Below are 21,572 nucleotides of genomic sequence, written 5' to 3'. Positions count from 1 at the left end.
CTGAGCCACAGCCATCAATCTGCTACAAGCTGGTAATAAAGGGGCAGCGTGGTGGTGAATAGATGGTCAGTTCTGGATTTGAACCTCCTGGTGGGCTGTAGTCGTTCTGTGATGAGTTTGTTTGTTCTCCCTGTTTCATCCAGAAGCTCTAGTTTCCTCTCACAGTCCAAAGACCTGCATGCTACGTTAACTGGTGTTTCTTATTTGGCTGTAGGATGTGAAAGTGTGTCACCTGTGTCTGTATTGCCCTGTGATGAACTGGCGACTTGATAAGTCTTTCTATTAAGCCCCCAAGGTGGATAAGTAGTTAAAAAATGGGCAAAGGAAGAACTGGAGTCAGGGTGAAATAGCTAGTCTGACCCCTACAAAAGTAAAACAGATCTGCATATGGGCATATCTGATCGACCAATTTATTTTTAAGGGGGAGGGGAGAGAAGCTGGGGACAGGCAGGTGGTGGTGGCTTTAAAGTCTGAGGAGTTTTGCTGTCACCATTTATCATTTGAAACCAGAAATAACAAGTGAGGGGCGGATCAAACTGAGAAACCGAGGGCCCTCATAGGTTAGAGACATGTCAGTCACATGTAGAACCATCCTCAGTGATATATAAACAGTCCCAGGATCTGTGTCCTCCTCAACGTATTTCTTCTTGTCTGTTTTAACTGTGGCCCCTCCACAGGAACAGAAACTGGCCTTGCAGAGCCGGACAAAGGACGGCCACCTGAGCCAACTGGGAGAGGTGGAGAAAAGATTCAGTGCCTTGTCCAGGCAGTGTGCCATGGTCAAGCGGGCCCATGACAATCTGGAGCAGAACGGTAATAGATACAGAAAGACAGAGATATATATATATATATCTGGATGTTGATCACTCTAGGCTTACTAATGATCCCATGGAAACAATTATATGCACAAATCAGATCACGCATTTCACATATGGGCCGCTTCAGTTTGTATTACTGAGTTTATTAGGTTGTTTTCAGCAGAAGAGGTTCTGGTTTGTTCCCAGTATAGCCTGAATTCTCTCGGTTATAAATATAATAAGGTGCTAGAAACAGTTCACAGGGATCCTGGTACATTGTGACGTGATACAGTAGTATGTCTCTGCTCAACAGCACATTCATTCCTGAGAAAATCTTCCTTCACATCATTCATTTCACTTTATCCTCGTCTTTGTTTTGGGGTCAAGATCTGGGTAATGCGCAAAGGTCACTGTCATGTTTCTTTAAATGCTCCTCTAGGAACACTTTGATAAGAGTAAACTATGAAGACATCTCCCAGGTCAGCAGTGAGGTTTAGTTTAGCACTGGGTTGCTATCTAGAGGCTTTATGTGAGCCAAGAAAATATTCCCACACCACCAACACCAGGCAGCCTGTCCTGCTGACACCAGGCAGGATTGATCCATCACATTATTTTCCTGCTCTTTAACTTTTTAACCTTGCTGTCTACTTATCTAACATACGTTCCTCTTTTTGCTGTCAGCTAAAGGTAGAGTTTTTGTCAATGAAGCCCAGATGTAGTCATGTTTAATGAGACGTGTGTTCTTAAACTGACCTTTAAGGCATTTTTTGGCCAAAGATTGGGATTATTTTAGTGTCTGTTACAATTAGTGGTAAACCAACTGCAACGGGAAATCCATTTCATCTTGTGTCCTGTTGTTTAGTTTTTTCATTTAATTTGTGATTTAGATGGGGATCCTTCCTGTTTGCCCTCATGTATAAGCTGTGTATGTTTCATGCTGTACTATGTGTCAATTTTCCAGTTGATGAAGCCATGAGAATAAACAAGAAACTGACTTCTGCTAATGAAAAACAAGCAGCATCCATTGTGTCACTAAAGAAGGTATGGAGCCAAGTGGTCTAGCATTTAGATTGTTTGAGGCATTTTTGTGATTTTCCTTCTAAACTTTGTACCATTTGGCGTTATCAGTTAAATATCAGCCACTAAAATATATTGTTGTTTCAAACTAGAATATATTGAGGGTATTATTTGAGTTGTCCAGTGGCCTGAGTAGTTTGTGAGGCATCATCTTGACTGTGATTCTTATGGTGTCCTGTCAGGAGTTGGATGAAGTCAGTAATGAGCTCAGCAAGGCCAAGATGACTTCAGTTAGACCGGCCAAACCCTACAGTCCCACAGGCAGAGAGCAGCATATACAGCAGCTGCACCAGAAGCTAAAGCTGGTAAATGATGGTCGTTAACAGAAATCGTGTTTTATTCTAGCAATTCACAGCAAAATGATCCCAGGTTCAAATCCAATTTTGTGTGAAGTTTGCATGTTAGCCCTGCAAAAGTGTTTGCTGCTGCAAAGTACATGGGATAAGCTCCAGCCCCACTGCAACCCTTATTTAAATAAGCAGAAGAGGATTGATTGATTGATTGATTAATGCTGAAAAATGTAATCCAGTTCTGACACAGACAATATTTATTTTTTTGTATGGTTAGGAAACTGAAATGAACAAGAAGCTAAGGGAGGAAAATGCAACTGAGCTAGCAGAAAAGCAGGTAAGGACCTGGAACATGATTGTTTTGGAAACTCCTTTGAAGTATTTCCACTTTTTATGATGTCAAGGTTCAAATAAACCAAAATCAAGCCCGGTCAGTTTGTGCGCCATTATTGTGTTTGTGTCTGTGTGTGGTTTAGGAGGTGATACGGTCTCTGCAGCACGCCCAGCAGCTGTTGCTGAGTCAGACGCAGACAGTGAGGAGAGTAGAGTTGGAGCTACAGACACAAAGACAGACGTACGAGGTCAGAGTATTTCATCCTGTACTATTTTGTGGATGTAACTCTTCACATGTATACATGTTAGCCAAGACTTCCCTCTTGCCATGCCTTGGTAGCCTTTTTCTGAATTGGCTTCACTTACAATTGCTGTCATTCACCTGTATTCTGCACTAAATTCCTACCAAAGTTCCTTATCTTCATGTAATGATAAGATGGAGAAAAAGTTTCTAGGTGTTCTGGACAGTTTCAGTTTGATGTGTTCTTCAGTTCCTCCTGCACACAAAACTCTCATTCAGCTTTATTATTATTTTCAAGGGCAACTGTTTTTTGTCTGTTTGCTTTGAGCATCTCATTGCAGTTGTGTGTGATCTGTCTGTAGTGTCTCTGCAGACCTAAATTACAATCCCCGATGATGAAACACATGTGAAGTTTGCTTTAACAGATCAAAAGAGAGAAAACAGCTAATATGCGTATCTGTGTGCCCGGCTTGAAATCACCTCCACCAAGGAGTTTCTGGTTTGAAGGCATTTGTGTGCATGTCATTCTGTCTGTAGCTTGAAAACTTTAGAATGAATTCTGGTGAAACTCTGTTGGGGTGTAGAGTGGAGTCTACACCCCATTAAAATTAGGCTGACATCCATCGAGATCTTCAAAGTCAATGAATTATTGGTCAAAAGTTGATGATGAACCTTATAACCTAGAAACTATGCTTCTCACAAGTGTGGTGTGTATTGTCAACATATACAAAGTACTGTATAAAGATTTAAAATATGTCACATTTGACCTCTCACTTCTGCTTTAAGGTCAATAGACTGATCTGAAGATCAGAGAGATAATAGTGATACTTAAAGCTACTTAAAACTACGTTTATTACTGCCATTGTTTGTTTTGACAACATTTAGGCATATAGGGAATGATATGTGATATATATTGACGTATCGGGATTCTAAACTTTCATAAATTGTCTTTTGTATTTAGAACTAATTAAAATTCCATCGCCTTTGATTGTTTTTTGCAACATTTACAAAGTTATCCTCGATCGTGGGGATTATAAATTTTACATTGTAGTTTGGATCCAAATATCATGTCACATTTGACCTCTGATCTTTTATATTTTTTTCAAGGTGACCCCAAAATGTTTATCTTTAACTCTTTACCCCCTGAAAGCTGTCTGGGAGCAATCCTTGAAGCTGTTTTCTGTTGTATTTGGCCTGCTTATAGAACAAAATGACCGGGCTTTGCCACAGAAGTTAGGGAGGGTGATCTCTGCCTCTACCACTTGGAAAAAAACATTCTGATAGTCGTCAAACCAAAACCAATTTATTAATTATACTGAGGTGTCAGAAATCATCAGTGATAGAGGGGAGGTCGTCAGATATCATCTGTTTGTGTCATGATCCTGGGTCCTGTTGACCCAGCGTTTTGTGTTTTCTGTTAGTGATTTTGGTTCTGTTCCTCCTGTTTAGTGTATTCTGTTCTGCCATCTATTCCTGTGTTAAGTCCACGTTTCCTAGTCTGTGTCTTTGCGTATGTGTGTTTCCTGTTTTATTGTGAAGGTCTGCGTCTCATGTGAGTGTTTTCAGTTTGCCTCCCTAGTCTCGTCACGTTAATCACTCCCAGCTGTGTCCCCCACCTGTGTGTAATCTCCCTGTGTTCTCTGAGTGTTTTTAAGTCGTGTCTTCTGTCTTAGTCGTTGCTGGTTCGTCTGTGTTGTTTCCCCTCGGTCTCCCTGCGTTTCTCCATCCATCTCTCTGTGTGTATATTTTCCCCGGACCTCCCTGCATCTTTGTTCTGGTTTGTTTTGTTAGTTTGCACAGTTTAGGTTCTGTTACAGCTTCACCCGTGCCATTTCTGTTGTGTTTACTTTGGTAAATAAATACTCACCTGCACCAGAGCTGCCGCTTCCGGGTCCTAAATAATCACCACACGGCCTGCCCCGGCAGACCGTGACAGTACGAACCAGCCAACATGGACCCTGCGGCACTCGATCCGTCCGAGGAGCTCCAGGATGACATCAGCTACAACGTGGAAATTCTCCTCGGGCTGTGGCTGGAGAACCCTCCATACGAGCTTCGCCGTACCGTTGAAAAGCGGCTACAACGGCTCTTTTCCGGCCTCCCATGGCTTTTGAAATCACTTCCTCCGACCATGCAGGCGTTTCTCCAGCACACTCCCCACCTTCTCTCAGCCACTCCTGCCTCGCTGCCCGACTCGTCGGATGTGATCCTGCCCGGCCCGTCGGAGCCGTCGGCGGGGAGGAAACGCCGATCGCGCCGCCGGCGCGCCACCCCACAGCCGGACGTTCGGACTTCTAATTCGCCGGCTGTGGTGAGTGGGGACTCTTTTCCGTTTTTTGACTGTGTGACTGTTCATTCAGGGGCTGTGTTCTGCGCGGCAGATGATGGTATGAACAGCTTGCCGCCTGCCCAGCAGCCACTGTCAGCTCAGCCAGCCGCCCGGCAGCCACTGTCAGCTCAGCCAGCCGCCCGGCAGCCACTGTCAGTTCGGTCTCCGGTGCCTCCAGTAGTTCACGCTCCAGCGCCTCCAGTAGTTCATGCTCCAGCGCCTCCAGTAGTTCACGCTCCAGCGCCTCCAGTAGTTCACGCTCCGGCGCCTCCGGCGTCACCCGTAGCTCGCGCTCCGGCGCCTCCGGCGTCACCCGTAGCTCGCGCTCCGGCGCCTCCGGTGTCACCCGTAGCTCCACTGTCACCGCTGCCTCCGGTGTCACCTGTAGTTCAGGCTCCGGTATTACCAATTTCACTCGTTCACTCCATGCAGGGAGAAAGTCTTATTGCCACTCAGGGTGCTTTTCGTGGTTTAGCTGCCATTGGCCCAGTTAGCCGCTCCAGGGCTTCCCCAGAGGCTAGGTCTCAGTTCCCAGCTGATTCTGGACCCCTGAGGTTTGAGCAGCCACCTGAGAGCTGTGCCGTGTCAGCGTTGCCTGGGCAGAGCCAGTGCCCAGTGCATTGCCGGTCGCCTTTGTGTCAGCTAGTAGCCTCCATGACTGCTGGCTTAGTGATGGCTTCAGCTGGAGGGTCCGAGGGACCCGTCCGGCCTTTGTCTCCTGTCTCCGCTGGAGGGTCCGAGGGACCCGTCCAGCCTTTGTCTCCTGTCTCCGCTGGAGGGTCCGAGGGACCCGTCCGGCCTTTGTCTCCTGTCTCCGCTGGAGGGTCCGAGGGACCCGTCCAGCCTTTGTCTCCTGTCTACGCTGGAGGGTCCGAGGGACCCGTCCGGCCTTTGTCTCCTGTCTCCGCTGGAGGGTCCGAGGGACCCGTCCGGCCTTTGTCTCCTGTCTCCGCTGGAGGGTCCGAGGGACCCGTCCAGCCTGCTGCGTCTCCGGCTCCCACGCCGCCGCCTGCAGCGCTTCCGCCTCCGGCTCACACGCCGCCTCCGGCTCACACGCCGCTGCCTGCAGCCTCGGCATCCACGCCAGCTGCGGCCTCATCATCCACGCCAGCTGCGGCCTCATCATCCACGCCAGCTGCGGCCTCATCATCCACGCCGCCTGCGGCCTCATCATCCACGCCGCCTGCGGCCTCATCATCCACGCCGCCTGCGGCCTCATCATCCACGCCGCCTGCGGCCTCTTCGCCCTCGTCTGGTCCAGCCTCCGAGTCTTCGCCCTCGTCTGGTCCAGCCTCCGAGTCTTCGCCCTCGTCTGGTCCAGCCTCCGAGTCTTCGCCCTCGTCTGGTCCAGCCTCCGAGTCTTCGCCCTCGTCTGGTCCAGCCTCCGAGTCTTCGCCCTCGTCTGGTCCAGCCTCCGAGTCTTCGCCCTCGTCTGGTCCAGCCGCAGCCTCTTCAGCCTCTTCGCCCCCAGCCGCAGCCTCTTCAGCCTCTTCGCCCCCAGCCGCAGCCTCTTCAGCCTCTTCGCCCCCAGCCTCTTCAGCCTCTTCGCCCCCAGCCGCAGCCTCTTCAGCCTCTTCGCCCCCAGCCGCAGCCTCATCTGGGGCTGCAGCTAACCGGCCACTTTCCTGGCCACTGGCCGGGCCCCTTCGCCGTCTTAAGCGGCCCCCGGACCCCCTTCGTCTGAGTCGCCGCCGTTGCCTTCCGCACGGTCGGCCTCCGGACCCCCGTCACCTGGGTCGCCGCCGTTGCCGTCTGCACGGTCGGCCCCCTGAACTGCTTTCACGTCGCCGCCGTGGCCTTCCTCACGGTCGGCCTCCGGACCCCCGTCACCTGGGTCGCTGTCGTTGCCGTCTGCACGGTCGGCCCCCTGAACTGCTTCCACGTCGCTGCCGTGGCCTTCCTCGAGGCCGGCCCCCGGACCCCCTTCGTCTGAGTCGCCGCCGTTGCCTTCCGCACGGTCGGCCTCCGGACCCCCGTCACCTGGGTCGCCGTCGTTGCCGTCTGCACGGTTGGCCCCCTGGACTGCTTCCACGTCGCCGCCATGGCCTTCCTCGCGGCCGGCCTCCGGACCCCCTTCGTCTGAGTCGCCGCCGTTGCCTTCCGCACGGTCGGCCTCCCGAACTGTTTCCACGTCGCCACCGTTGCCGTCCGCACGGTCGGCCCCCTGAACTGTTTGGGCTCCTGTGCTGTCAGCCCCCTGGCCGGCCCCCTGAACTCTTTTGTTTTGGACACTGTTTTCTTGGGCTCCGGTGTGTTCTTTTGTTGTTGCTTTTTGGTGCTGGCTCGTGTTTTGTTTGGTTTTTTTTTTTTTGTCCCTCTTGTGCGCCTGTTCTGTTTTGCTCCGAGCCCTCCGTCCTGGGCCCCCGCCGCCCGCCCTGGTTGGGTTGTTTTCTGTTTTTTTTTTTGGTGGTTTTGTTTCTTGTTGGGCTGTCTGGTGCCAGCCTTTGAGGGGGGGGTACTGTCATGATCCTGGGTCCTGTTGACCCAGCGTTTTGTGTTTTCTGTTAGTGATTTTGGTTCTGTTCCTCCTGTTTAGTGTATTCTGTTCTGCCATCTATTCCTGTGTTAAGTCCACGTTTCCTAGTCTGTGTCTTTGCGTATGTGTGTTTCCTGTTTTATTGTGAAGGTCTGCGTCTCATGTGAGTGTTTTCAGTTTGCCTCCCTAGTCTCGTCACGTTTATCACTCCCAGCTGTGTCCCCCACCTGTGTGTAATCTCCCTGTGTTCTCTGAGTGTTTTTAAGTCGTGTCTTCTGTCATAGTCGTTGCTGGTTCGTCTGTGTTGTTTCCCCTCGGTCTCCCTGCGTTTCTCCATCCATCTCTCTGTGTGTATATTTTCCCCGGACCTCCCTGCATCTTTGTTCTGGTTTGTTTTGTTAGTTTGCACAGTTTAGGTTCTGTTACAGCTTCACCCGTGCCATTTCTGTTGTGTTTACTTTGGTAAATAAATACTCACCTGCACCAGAGCTGCCGCTTCCGGGTCCTAAATAATCACCACACGGCCTGCCCCGGCAGACCGTGACAGTTTGAGTTAAGCAAAATATTGACAAGCGAATGAGAACGAGCTGTCCAGTTAATTAAAAATATACTGCAGTGAAATACTATATAATGAGCTCATGTTATTCATGTCCATTTAAAAATCACTACATATTAATATTTACTTTATTTGTGTAATCAAAGTAAACATCTGTCATGCTAATCTCCAAAAGTTGATTCTGTTCATCTGGACGTAGCGTTTTGTGGGAGAAACGTTTCGTCACTCATCTAAGTGACTTCTTCAGTCTCAGCTGACTGCAGGTTTCCCCAACCTTATAAACAGTACATTTGCATAATGACTGAAACCAGCCCACTGAAGGAACAATGGGCTGGGAGGTCAGTTCCTTAATCATAATTATGCAAATTCTCATAACCATTGATCAACAACCACTGACCAAAACCCACTGATCAAAGACCACTGATTAATGGCCATGAGTACCATTCACAGAGAGTTGGGGAATGGCTGCAATCACAGCATGTAAGATGGTGACAGATGTACCCTTAGGCCCCCTCCTTGATTCAGAGATGGTCTTTCCCTTTTCATGTAAATGGCCTCTTTGACTCCGCGCTCAAACCAGCGTTCCTTCCTGAAAGAGTGTCCACTGGCCTGTTGGTGTAAATAGACTGCAGAGTCCTGGCCTGATGAGGTAGCTCTTCTGTGTTGTGCCATCCGCTTCTCCAGAGGTTGTTTGGTTTCCCCGATGTATAAATCCTGGCAATCCTCCTGGCACTTAACAGCGTACACTATGCTACTCTGTTTGTGTCGGGGGACCCGATCCTTGGGGTGGACCAATTTTTGGTGCATCATTTTTTGGGGTTTAAAAGCCACAGAGACCCGGTGTTTAGAAAAAATGTGTCTCAACTGCTCCGATACTCCTGACACATACGGGATCACTACAGGTTTTTGCTTGGGCAGCGGTCCTTCTCTCTTGGATTGGCTGGAGCTTTCTTTAGGTGCCTTTCCCGCTTTGACAAAAGTCCAGCTGGGATAACCACATTTACTCAGGGCTTTCTTGATGTGATGTTCTTCTGCCTCCCTGGCCGCTGTGTCAGTGGGGATGGTGTTCGCTCTGTGATAACACCCAGTTTGTGCTCCAGTGGATGATGAGAGTCAAACCTTAGATACTGATCCGTATGTGTAGGTTTACGGTACACGTCAGCTTTTAGATGTCCCTCATTACTGATGGAAATCTCACAGTCTAAGAAGGCTAACCTGCCACTTTGCATATCCTCCCTGGTGAATTTGATGTGTCCGTCCACTGAGTTAATGTGATCTGTGAAATGTGGTAGGTCCTGAGATTTGATTTTCACCCAGGTGTCATCCACATATCTGAACCAATGGCTTGGTGGTGTTCCAGGGTAGGATAGCAAAGCCCTCTTTTCCACTTCTCCCATGTACAAATTGGCCACGATGGGTGAAACTGGGGAGCCCATGGCACACCCATGTTTCTGCCTGTAGACCTTGTGTCTGACCCTTGTATGTGAACTGACCCTTGTATGTGTTGCTGAGTTTGCTCTTATGGACTACCTCCAATGCTTCCGTGACTGGGATGCAAGTGAAGAGAGATGTAACGTCATACGAGACCATGGTTTCATCTGCCTCCATAATGACATCTCTCACCTTCTCAACAAAATCCAAAGTGTTCTGGATGTGGTGTTCAGAGCTGCTTATCAGCGGGTTGAGGATCAAAGCCAGAAACCTGGAGATGTTATAGGTGACAGAGTTGATCATGCAGACAATCGGTCTTAAAGGTGCACCCTGTTTATGTATTTTTGGTAAACCATACAGGCTTGGTGTAGACTCCCCTGGGTACAGCCTGTGGTATGAGGTCCGGTCGATAGCCTTGTCTTGTTCTAACTGCTTCAGACATTCTATCACCCTCTTCCTGTAGCCACTTCCTGGGTCTCGTTTCAGGGGCTCATAAGTATTTTCATCACTGAGTAGTGACAAAATCTTCTCATGATAGTCTTTCTGGTTTAGCAATACTGTGCACCGACCCTTGTCTGCCGGAAGGATGATAATGTTGTTGTCATCACTAAGTGATGTGAGTGCCGTCTTCTCCTCCATGGTGATGTTGGATGCTGGGGGCTTTGCATTGCTGAGACAGGCCGAAACTTTCGTCACGCTAAGTAAATAGTGCCCAGAGAGAGAGCTACATTTTGGAGTGCTTCTTGTTTATTAATGTGTTAGATTGGATAATTATGTCCAAATACACATTTCAACCTCGATCACACATTTAGAAAAGCGTTGCAAAGAAGAAAAGAATAGAAATGTAAAGTGTAAATCAGAAAAAATAATCTTAATCTCCTGATTTATTTTTAACTGGTGTATTCATGTTAACTATCATATACTGTATGTAGTACAAATATTGGTAAGCATTACAGGTAAGCAAAATTGATTTAATAATAACAAAGCTTTTTTTGCCTACAGGAGAGAAAAAATTAGCTCCAGGTGTGTCTTTGTTTATCAATAATAAGGAAGAAATAGAAGAATTTATCTTGTTGATTCTTACAAATTACAGTCATACATTTAAGCCACATTTAACAAAAAATTTTGGGCGAATGAAATTTATCCTTACAGACTCTGGACTTTATAGTTAGTGCGATTTCAGTCCTTTTATGTTAGAATACTTTAATTGGTTTTTGTGTGCAAAAACAAAAATAAGTGCCAAACGTATAGTAATGACATGTCTGTTATCCCACTTCACCTTTGTAGAAACTTCCTTTTCATGCACGTTGGAGTTTTGGCTGATAAAAAATGTGATTTATGTCTCCAGATAAAACCCTGCACCACCCATTGGTCCCACACCGATCAGAAATTTTTCAGGGTCTATTTAAATGATTATAGAGTAAATTTATGCAAAGACCAAAATGAATGACAACCATTGTTCCTTCCCATAAATTTGATGAATGGGATGTTGTATATCACAGCATGTAGATATGTGAATATAGTCGGCTCCACAACTGAATGATAGTGTGTTCATTCTGCATTTATAGCTTTAAAGTTTATTGTTCTCTTTTCTTCTCTCTATACCACCCCCTCTCATTTTAATTCACCTATTCATTAATTTATTAAAATCATTATCAAAATGACACAAGCCAACTGATTTGTATTAGCAAGAAGTCCTCTCTCTGCCTGCCCTGTTTAGAACCCCCTGTTCACATTAAATAAACACATAAAAATTTAGTATTGCACTAAAACCCCATGGACGATTAATTTTACTGCAGGCCCTTAAACAGGAACATGAGGTGATGGGAGAGCAAAGCAAGGCGATGGAAGACAAGGTGGCCCAACTGATGGAGAGCTATGCTGCTTCCAAGACCAGCTGGGACAAAGAGGTAGAAGAAAAACTGTGCTGTGGGAGAAGGCAGTGTGATGATAGTAGCACATATTTACAGTGTCCGTCAGGCTGGACTCTTCTGTAGCAGACTTAATGTGTATATGGGAAGATGCCAGAAAATCATACATGCTCATTTAAAATCACATCTTTCATTTGTCTGGGTAAACAGAAGACGAAGTTTCTGGATCGCCTCAAGACACAGCAAGAAGCCCTTCAAGCACTGAAAGAGGCTTTTGATGATCTTCATCAGAAACACGCTGAGCTGTCCTTACAGGCCAAATCACATGAACAGCACATACATGAAATGGAGGTATGTATCCAAAAACACATGTAGGGGATTACACATGCCATGTGAGGCAGGAGTGACAGATGGGTACAAATGACAAATAATGCCACTGTGATTTGTAGCGGGAGTAGTGAACAGGTGAAGGAGAGCCTGGAGAGGTGGAGGTATGCTCTGGCGAGAAGAGAAATAAAAGTTAGTAAAAACAAGCAGATGTAACAGGGATGATCCAAGGAGAAGAAGCAGTGATGGTGGATGAATTTAAATACCTGGGGTTAACCATTCAAAGCAATGGGCAGTGCACAAGTAAGGTGAAGAAGAGAGTGTAGGCAGGGTACAGTTGTTGGAGATGAGTGTCTTGGGTGAGACCTGCTGCTAGGGATGGGTATTGATAAGATTTTCACGATTCCGATTCCATTTTCGATTCTGTTTAACGATTCGATTCTTTATTGATTCTCTTATCGATTCTTATTTTTTAAAAAAAGGAGAACACTAAGGTCAATTAGCTTAGAACTTTGTTTTATATCTTCTCTTTGAACAAGATAGAAATTTAGGAGTAACATGGCCTTACAAACCCAGCAGTGTGATCTTAAGAGATCCACAGCCTACGGCTCTTCAATGGGGTGTCACAGGGTCCCCAGGAAAAAAATTGTAAATGTAAAATAATAAAATAAATATTCTTCTGTAGCAATAACAAAGTATAACATAAATTATTCTGTAGCAATTACACAAGAATATCCAGTAATGTCCCTGCCTACAATTAAACACATTCACTTACCTAAAATCGGGGCATCTGCTGTGGCAAATGGGTGCAAGCCTTTGACCACAAACTTAGTCACTGCTCGGTGACATTCGTCTATCCTGGCCTGAAAGGAGACGCTACCGGTAGACTGCAGCAAGAACTGCCAGCATCTGAGCCAGACTCTGTCTGTCTCTCTCATCATGGTCACCTAAATGCACAGTAATGGCAGGTTTTGTAATGAGGCAGATCGCGCTAACATAATATGCACTGTTAGTTGATTATTTACCTGCCGCATTAACGGGAGAGGACGTGCAAACGTTACCGCTGCTGCTGGGTTGAGATTCACGAGTCCGGAGCGGAATTAAAAACACGACATTCATTTAAGGTCATCGTGTGTTTTGTGAGCAAATGCTTTTGCATATTCGTAGTGTTTCTTCCCTTAAATGAAATATCTACTTTGCAAGTATTGCAAGTTGCCCTGTTGTCATCCATTCTTGTAAAGTATAATCAAACTTTTGAGCGTTTGAGCCGCTTAGGCGCCGTGTTTCCTGCCAGGTAAATGACGCTCCGCAACGTGGTGACGTCATTCGGGGCGACTGGAATCGATAAGGGAATCGTTTACAAAAATGGCAAACAATTCCAAGGAATTGAAACAGTGGGAACCAGTTCTCAACAAGAACCGGTTTTCGATACCCATCCCTACCTGCTGCTATAGAGACAGCGGTGCTGAATAAGGACAAGAGGCCGAGCTCCAGATTAAAGCACAAAGGGGATCAGGTTAAAGCACAAAGGGGATCAGGTCTGTGGAGCAAATTGTCCCTAACATCAGGACATCTCCAGTATTAGATGCTTTCAAACCCCGTATGTATTTTTTGGCTTTTAAATCAGAATGAGTTTGAAGTACTTTCATTTGTGCTGTTTTTACACAGCTTTATATTTCATTTAACTCTGTCATTTTTCTCCTGTGTTGTATTTGATTTGATCATTTTAGATATATAGCACTTTGTTCAACAGCTGTTGTTTTTAAATGTCCTGTAGAGACGAACTTTACTTGATTTGAGTACATCAGAGAGACAGCTCAGGTTCAGTGTTTCGGAGGCAGAGTTATAGCGGCAAGGCTGACGGTTGGACACGTACAGGGGAGAGATAGTGGATACACTGGGCAAAGGATGCTAAATATGGGGCTGCCAGGCAGGAGGAAAAGAGGAAAAGAAGATTCATGGATGTTGGTGTGACAGTAGAGGATGCTAGGGATAGGGTGAGATGAAGAAGAAGAGAGTTTCTCTTAATAGAACACAATTTTCTACAACCCTGTTTTTACATGAAAAACTCATCACGCAGACTTTGTACTACTCAATTGATAAGTTTAAAGTATTTACAGGGGACCTTCACTTTTTTCTACCAATATCTGTACTGTTGCCGTGTTGGATGATCATATTAAAATTGAAAAATAACTAAAATGAAAAATTAACAGGTTGTGTTTTCAGCAGTTTTGACAGAAAGTGAAATGCATGTGCTGAACTGCGGAACATTAAATACTGCAAAGCGGTCCTCTCATTTATTAGACAAACCTTTCAAAACAGACCAGAGTCAGCACTTGAACATTCAGGGATAAAGAAACCAGGAACAGAGCTCACTATAATATTTTTCATAATATTCTGATTTACAGCTATGGGAATAATGTTAATAACAGCAGGTGTAGCTGATGTATAGTAGGTGAGTTTATAAGAGAAACTGTCATGTGAATGCATGCATGTCTATTTTTCTTTGCACAGGTAAGAGACAGCAGCCAGACACTCAGTGTTTCTACCCATCCCACCTCTGTGGAGGAAGTTAGAGGTGAGGAATCTGTGAGTGAACGCATCTCCAGATCTAAGCTTCCCGGCTTTGGCAGTCTGCAGCACTCGGTCTCCTCTCAGCCCAAAATTCCAGACCGTCTAGAGGACACAGCAACTGGGACTGAGATACTTGCCACTGCAGAAACTGAAGGTCAGCACACTAAATATAAACATACAGACGATAAATATGCTCTAAGACACTATGAGACAGTCATTTTCTTATTTTTTCTCATGCGCGTTTTATTCTCTTTTAGGTCAAAAAGTCCCAAAACAACAGTCACAAACAATAAAAGAGCCTTTAAGTAACCTAAAAATGCCCAGTTGTCCACTTACCATGAATTCTTTCAGCTCGTCTACTTTTTCTGGGACAGGAGCCACAGAGGCCATAACATTGAACAAAGGGGTTGATAACTTGAAAAGTGAACACAACCCTGATGTGCTTTCAGATCTAACTAATACTGCTCTCTCTGTGTCTGATGATGATACCCACTTTATCAGAGGTTGCTGTGCGAGTAGCATAACTGCATCAAACTCCGATTACAGCTCTCTCTGTGAATCTGCAGATTTACCAACAAACATGAAAAATAAAGGAGACGACACAGGAATGAATGAGAAAGAACATGAGGAGAAGGACAACGGGAAGCAAGGAACTAGCCACAGAGAAGAAGAGGAGAAAAATACAGGACAGCTGAGGAATAGGGAAGACGATCAAGGAGAAGATGTGAAGGAGAGAGGACCTTCTGGAGAAAAGAGAGGAACAGCCATGGCACAAACAACAGATAGAAGAAACAGGCGAGAGGACAGTGAGGGGTCAGCAAAGGATGCTGAAACAGAAACAAAAGATAGAGCGGATGGAGCGAAGGAGAGAGAAAAGACAGCAATGCAGACACCACAAACACAGATACGAGCCCAGACGATCACTGATATGACTGCTGAAAAGAGCCACACACTGCAGGTCATTGACTTCATGGGCGCTGAGCCGCCTGTGGATGTCTGTAAACCCTCAGACTTCACACAAAGTCTCTGTCAGAAAGTCAGTGAAAAGGATGCTGAATGCAAACATTTGAAGATCCATGGTGAGACTGGAAGAGATGGAGAACATCAAAGTGTTAGCTCTGAACAACAGGAAGTTTCAAATTTGTGTCAAAACGAGGTCCAAAGCTCAGACGGAGACACAGGATCACTAAATCAGCCTCCCACCAAGAAAGCAGGGGAGCTTTCTGCTGGACTTTCTGAACACCTGAATCAGTCAAGTACCTCACAGACAGACGATGCCGCATCAGCCGGTCACTCAAATGGTTTTCACAGCGCTGAAAACTTGGGATCACGTCAGACACATACAGAAACACGTGCTCCTTCTGATGTTATTTCAGATATGACGCAAACAGATGAAAGCTTTGATGTACCTGCGAGTGAAAAACTGGCAGAACCTGAGCAGCTGCTGGAAAGCTTAGAGCAGAAAGATGAGCAGCTGAAGTCTGTGGTAACTGTTGAAGGAAAGGGTGATCCAAGTGTAGAGAACAGAAGAAAAGATGAATCAAGTGTAGATACGAATGTCTATCAAACACCTATGGAAGAATCCCACTTAAAAGATGGCAGTGTTGATATTACGATGGGTGCCATAACCCTTGATTTTGAGGTGAAAAGTGAGCATATAAAGCACACAGAAGATACAAAGAAGACTAAAAGTGAAACAGATCCGAAGCCGCCACTCGTTACAAGTCTGGGTCACAAGCAGCCTGAGTTAGAGTTAGGAGAGAAGCTGCTGAGTGATTGTGGCGAGTCGTCTCTGCCCAGCAAAAAGACTTACAGGCCATTGTTTGAATGGGCCGGTGCCGAGAGAAGAAAGTCAAACTCCAGAACAAAGTCAGATGTCACCATAGCGCACCAGCCAATCCAGGTATTAGAATCAAAAGGTTGTAGTGTTTTCAAGCTGTGTGATGAAAATATTTACAACAGTTTCAAAAGTCATATGATGCTCATACAGGACTAACTAGCTACACTAACCTAGAGAAGTGCAGTTAATTTTAGTTTGTAATCGTAACAATTTTTTGACATTCAGATGTAGAAATGCTTTAAAGCTGTGGTTAAAATCTTGGTGTTTTTTTTCCAGGGATCTTCTCTGTCTGAGCAGAATACAGCTGCTGGATTCCCAGGACATCCTGCCAGCACAATAATACCCAAGCCCCTCAAAAGCAAACACGACAATGGTGGTGGTTTATCATTTCACTAAGGAGCACAGAAACTGCTCTGATGCACGACTAGGAACATCTTACACAGTGAATTCATTGTCCGTCTGCGTTTCTTACCATTACTAATCATCATTCATTCTTGCTTTCTTGCTGTTCTTGCCATCTCACCTCATTCCTCTTAGTCCCCTTGGTGATTATGAGGGCGTCAGACCTGTTGAATGCCTCCAGTGTCTGTGGGTCCGCACCTTCCCTGAGGAGAAAGCAGCAGGGACTCTGGGAAGCAATGCAGGAGACCTGCAGAGAGAGAACAGCAGCAGATACGGTCAGTTGTTAAGAAGTAGGGAATTGCTGGTACGACACTTTAGAAGGTGGTTCGTTTATAACTGTGAGAGTTAATAATCATATATGTATGTCACAGAAGGTATTTTAAAATAGCTTGTAAAACACTAGTCAAGTGATAAAGCACAGCTCATGATTTACATACCTTTCTCACTGTGCGAGCTGCACTTTGGAAAATTTAATTTCAGCTGCTGAAGCCTGTGTTACAAGCACATTTCATCACAGTGAAGCTTTAATCGTGTTCTCTAGTACAAGTTGATGTTGAGCAGCAGGAAATGGCCTCAGTGTCGTGTTCACATAGAAATGCGTGCCCCCCCTCCCCAACTCAGAGGACATCAGAATGACCGTTATAAAAGGGTTTTCTCTGTCGAGGTCATCGCTGTTCCACAGATTCAGAGCTTCATCATTTTATAGAATGTGTCTGAGCGGAGCCCACGGGAAATTTGAGCCGGAGCTTGAATGAATATGCCCGTTACAACAGCCTGACATGTCCTCAGAGGAACTAGATATTAAAATGCTCTTTCAACATTTTTGTGGTCCTGGACTTTTAGAATGTAGGAGAACTTGTTTAACAGAGTACGCAGAATATCTGACAAAGATTTCAGAGGTTTCAAACTTTCCTGCTCTTTGATTAATGTTCGGTCAGGTGTTGACCGAATGGATGTGGCTTGATGTATGTTGAGCTCATAGACAGCCAGACAGACAGAGAACAAATGACCTGTGGAAGAAAAAGTACCTAATGATGCCTGGGTACCTCGCCTCTCTCACTCACTCAGTCTCTGGTCTCCACTCTCGCTCTGTCTTCCTCTCTCACTTCATCATTTGTCCCTCGCTCACTTTCTCCACCCTCTTGCTGTTTCACTTTTTTAAAATTCTGTTTCACTTTTTCTCTCTCACACGCTCCCAAACTCTTGTCACCATCACCGCACTGTCACCCTGTGTTTTATACTATCCAGGTGCTCGCAGTTGAGGGAGATGGGCTGCAGCATGACTCGAGTATGAGGGGAAAAAACAAACTCATCTGATAGTTTAACAAATTGTAAAGAAGACCAAAGCGAAGAGTTCTGGCTGCTCTCTCTGGGCTGGATGCAGATACAAATATCAGTTGTTTCTGCTTGTTGTCTGCCCTGAATTTGTTTATCTGTCTTTTCTTTTCTTATGAAGGAATTAAGCATTGAACTGACATTTTTGTACCAAAAAAAGACCAAATGGTGGTGATAGATTCCTGCCTTATAGGTGCTCCAGGTTGATCACAGTCTGTGGGCTTCTGCTTGTCCGCTTGATTTTCAGAATTGGCCATAGATTGCAGATCAGATTAAGATCAGGGGAGTTACTGGGTTGTGAATCCACATTGTTGATTTGATATCCCACTTTATCAGGACTAGATAAAGTGGAATATCTGTCTTCCTTCTCTCACCCCAACCGGTCGCAGCAGATGGCCGCCCCTCCCTGAGCCTGGTTCTGCCGGAGGTTTCTTCCTGTTAAAAGGGAGTTTTTCCTTCCCACTGTTGCCAAAGTGCTTGCTCATAGGGGGTCATATGATTGTTGGGTTTTTCTCTGTATCTATGAAGCTCCTTGAGGCGACTTTTGTTGTGATTTGGCGCTATATAAATAAAATTGAATTGAATTGAATTGAATTGAATTGAACTAGATTGCGATCACTCAGGATTTGGCCTAGAAGCATGCCACAGAGAACTGAAGGAGAAGGTTGAACACTATGAATACAAACTTTGTGTGACCACAATCACAGCTTTCTCACAGTGGATATTTGGTGATATCTACACTGTTAAAACAATCCTAAAAAACAGTAATATTCCGGCAGCTGGGGCAACAAAATAATACCAGAAAATAACAGAAAATAACTTTCTCATAAAAATATGGTTATTTTCAGTAATGACAATACAGTTTGTTGCCCTAATTTTACATGGGATTTTGCCTTTTTCAAGTGCTTTTAAACATTAAATTAGGAACATTTTAACGTGATTAAACAATGAAATTACCTATAAACAAGGTCAATGAATGAGGCAATATGAGTAATAATACTTAAATGTACAGAAATATACAGTTAACAGTTGGTTTAAATAATAATGGATTGCATGCCCTGGGACAGACTGACAGAGGCGAGGTTGCCATATCGCACCATCGGCCCCTCTGGCCATCACCAGTAGGTGGTAGGTGAAGTGTCTTGACCAAGGACACAACGACCGAGAGTGTCCGAGCCGGGGCTCGAACCGGCAACCTTCTGATCATTTCATATATTTTTCCATAGATTTATGTAAATTTAATGATATTATAGAAAAACAGAACAAAACTGTAATATACTTTTATATTAGGACTTTTTCTTACAGTGTACTGTTTGTTGTCATTTTTATGCAGGATGGCAGAGCTCCTCCGCCAAGCTGTTTTTTTCCAGCCTCCAGCACAGGCAGCAAACTGTCATGGCAAACCACTGCAGAGTGAGTATGTTTGTTCTTTAGAAAGAAGACACCAGAATTTGAACCAGAATAAATGTCAAAGTAAATAAATAATAATGGGCAAATTTCATAGCTCATATCTTTGTATCTACACACCTGAATGAAAATGTTCTTCACTAACGTTTTGGCCCATTCAGTAGTTAACAAAAGTATTGACAAAAAACAAGAGTTTTTTTTTTCTTGGTTAAAAATTATATTTTAGAAGTTTTAGAAGTATTCTCATCATCTTATTCTATTCCAGCGTTTTTCTAATTTTTGCTATGTAACTTTGCACTGTCCACTTTCTGCTGTAACAAATCAAATTTCCCATGTGTGGGACTAATAAAGGTTATTTTATCTTATTATCTTATCTTAAACATTTTCATTTAAGTGCATTACTTCAGTCTAATGGTAAGGAGAATTTGTATAGCTTCATTTGAAATGTGTATTATTACATGATTAATAATATAATTACTGACTACAAACAAGTTCATGCTAGTGTTTTCTTTGAATCAGGTGTAGCAGAGCTCCTACCTTAGCTGCAGGACCTAGTTCAGAGTCCAACTGGGAACTCTCCTGCTCCCAGGAGAGGGACGACCAACAGGAATCATTCAGGGCGCAGATCTCCAAAATCGAACAGTTCCTCAAGACAGAGAGGCTCCGTCTGCCCAAAAGACAACGAACTGAACCAAATCTGTAGAAACTGCTGGTCGTCTTTATTCGCTGTCCTAGGTGAGACATTGTGTGGCACACGTTTGACAGTTATTGTTAGCGCAGGTTTAAATGTTCTGAAACACGATTGCTTTTTAATATATACATGTGTTACTGATTCCTTTGAACTGTATAGTTTCTTCTAACATTGCTGTTTGAAGTTTAAAGTTTTTGGGTCAAATCATTAATTCTTCACTTTATTGTTATTTTAACCTTTCTGTGCTTTAAATGGAAAACTGCAGAGTTTGTGTGTTTGTTTCACACGTGTGTATTTAAGTGAAGAGATGAAAATAAGATAAGATAGCCTTTCTAAGTGACAAATATACAATACTACTACTGCTACGTTGGTAAGATTTTATTTTATCACACAGTTGCATGCGATTAAAGTAATTTTAAAAAGGCTCCGATGTCACCAATGTAAAAATCCAACATTTCCAATCTCTTGTAATTTAATTAAATTACAGGTTTATCAGTTGTTTTCAAAATATTGTATACAAAGACTTTAGATACACTACAAGTTCCTGCAACCTCACTGACACAACACTGACTCATCAAACCACCCAAACAGGACATCAGTATGTGTTGAATGTCTTTTACTGGAAACATTATTCACAGTAAATCATGCATTCACAGCAAACAGCTGGATAAGTAAGGACCATAAGCGCTGTTGCCCATTAAAAGGCTGGGAACATGCTAATTAACATTAATTAGCATCGTAGCCAATCAGTGTGGCATGTCTCAGAGGAGCTCTAATTGTGGAGGCACCTTTGGTCTACACCATGTTGTTTCTGCTGCTGCTGTTGTTGGAGGCAATTACAACTCTGGTTTGACTGTGTTTACACCTATTAAATTAACAGAAATAACAGTTCAAATAACAATTAGCACTAAATACCCCAACTCTAATTAACCAAAAATCAATTAGTGAACACACAGTCCAATTAACACGTACTAACAAGCCTCTCGTTAACTTTATGTTCCCTGTGAGAATGATGGCGGAAAGAGCATATGGCCCCACAAGAGCATGAAGCAGCTGACCACACATGTTTGGATTCTCATTAGTCTGGTTGCTGCTTATGTACTGTAGACGTGTGGCATTTGGCTTCAGCTCACTCACCTCAGGTTAGTTTAAGTGGGTTTGAGAGCGTTGGACAAAGAGGTTTTTGTAGTATATAGACTGTCTAGATGCAAATTTCTATTAGCAAACTGATCTGTTATTACATCTGACTGACATCAGTGCAGTTTGTAGCCCTAATTTTCAGCTGTCACACAGATACACAATGCTTTTTTACAGTATCACCTTCAGAAGACGAGATAATTTCAACATTATAATGTGCTGTTACGCATTTTTGACTTGGTGATAATGTGAAGACATAAAAATATATTACTTCACTTTTTAAAAATTATTTTTTTATTACCTCACTTTTTGTAGGTCACCATTTTGATGCAAAAAATTATATATATTTTTATATAGCATAACAACATAGTACGTAAATATAATGCAAACATAATACATAAATCTAATACCCATCTGTCAATTTTCCAGCACTCATCTAGGGCCAGGTCACTGGGGCA

At 44.3% G+C, this 21,572-nt stretch overlaps 1 protein-coding gene across 2 annotated transcripts in view; it reads left to right on the top strand.

The window, feature by feature from the left end:
• The window catches only part of ccdc73 (coiled-coil domain containing 73), a 70,494-nt gene that overhangs the window by 8,939 nt on the left and 39,983 nt on the right, over window positions 1-21,572 (top strand). Inside the window, exons 9-21 of one of the 2 annotated variants that reach the window (XM_087844083.1) lie at window positions 678-813; window positions 1,759-1,838; window positions 2,057-2,179; window positions 2,442-2,501; window positions 2,641-2,745; window positions 11,330-11,440; window positions 11,612-11,752; window positions 14,243-14,456; window positions 14,560-16,205; window positions 16,419-16,515; window positions 16,680-16,819; window positions 19,213-19,292; window positions 19,806-20,437. In XM_087844083.1, coding sequence (XP_087700209.1) covers window positions 678-813; window positions 1,759-1,838; window positions 2,057-2,179; window positions 2,442-2,501; window positions 2,641-2,745; window positions 11,330-11,440; window positions 11,612-11,752; window positions 14,243-14,456; window positions 14,560-16,205; window positions 16,419-16,515; window positions 16,680-16,819; window positions 19,213-19,292; window positions 19,806-19,989 — 3,117 coding nt within the window. In that variant the 3' untranslated portion in view covers window positions 19,990-20,437. Of the gene's footprint in view, window positions 1-677; window positions 814-1,758; window positions 1,839-2,056; window positions 2,180-2,441; window positions 2,502-2,640; window positions 2,746-11,329; window positions 11,441-11,611; window positions 11,753-14,242; window positions 14,457-14,559; window positions 16,206-16,418; window positions 16,516-16,679; window positions 16,820-19,212; window positions 19,293-19,805; window positions 20,438-21,572 lie in introns of those variants that run through there. The other variant, XM_087844082.1, reaches the window with a different exon arrangement.

The sequence above is a fragment of the Neolamprologus brichardi genome, chromosome 7 (genome assembly GCF_056152115.1).
Source record: "Neolamprologus brichardi isolate AB-2024 chromosome 7, ASM5615211v1, whole genome shotgun sequence".
Lineage (NCBI taxonomy): Eukaryota > Metazoa > Chordata > Actinopteri > Cichliformes > Cichlidae > Neolamprologus > Neolamprologus brichardi.
This window is presented reverse-complemented; position numbering and strand designations above follow the sequence as displayed.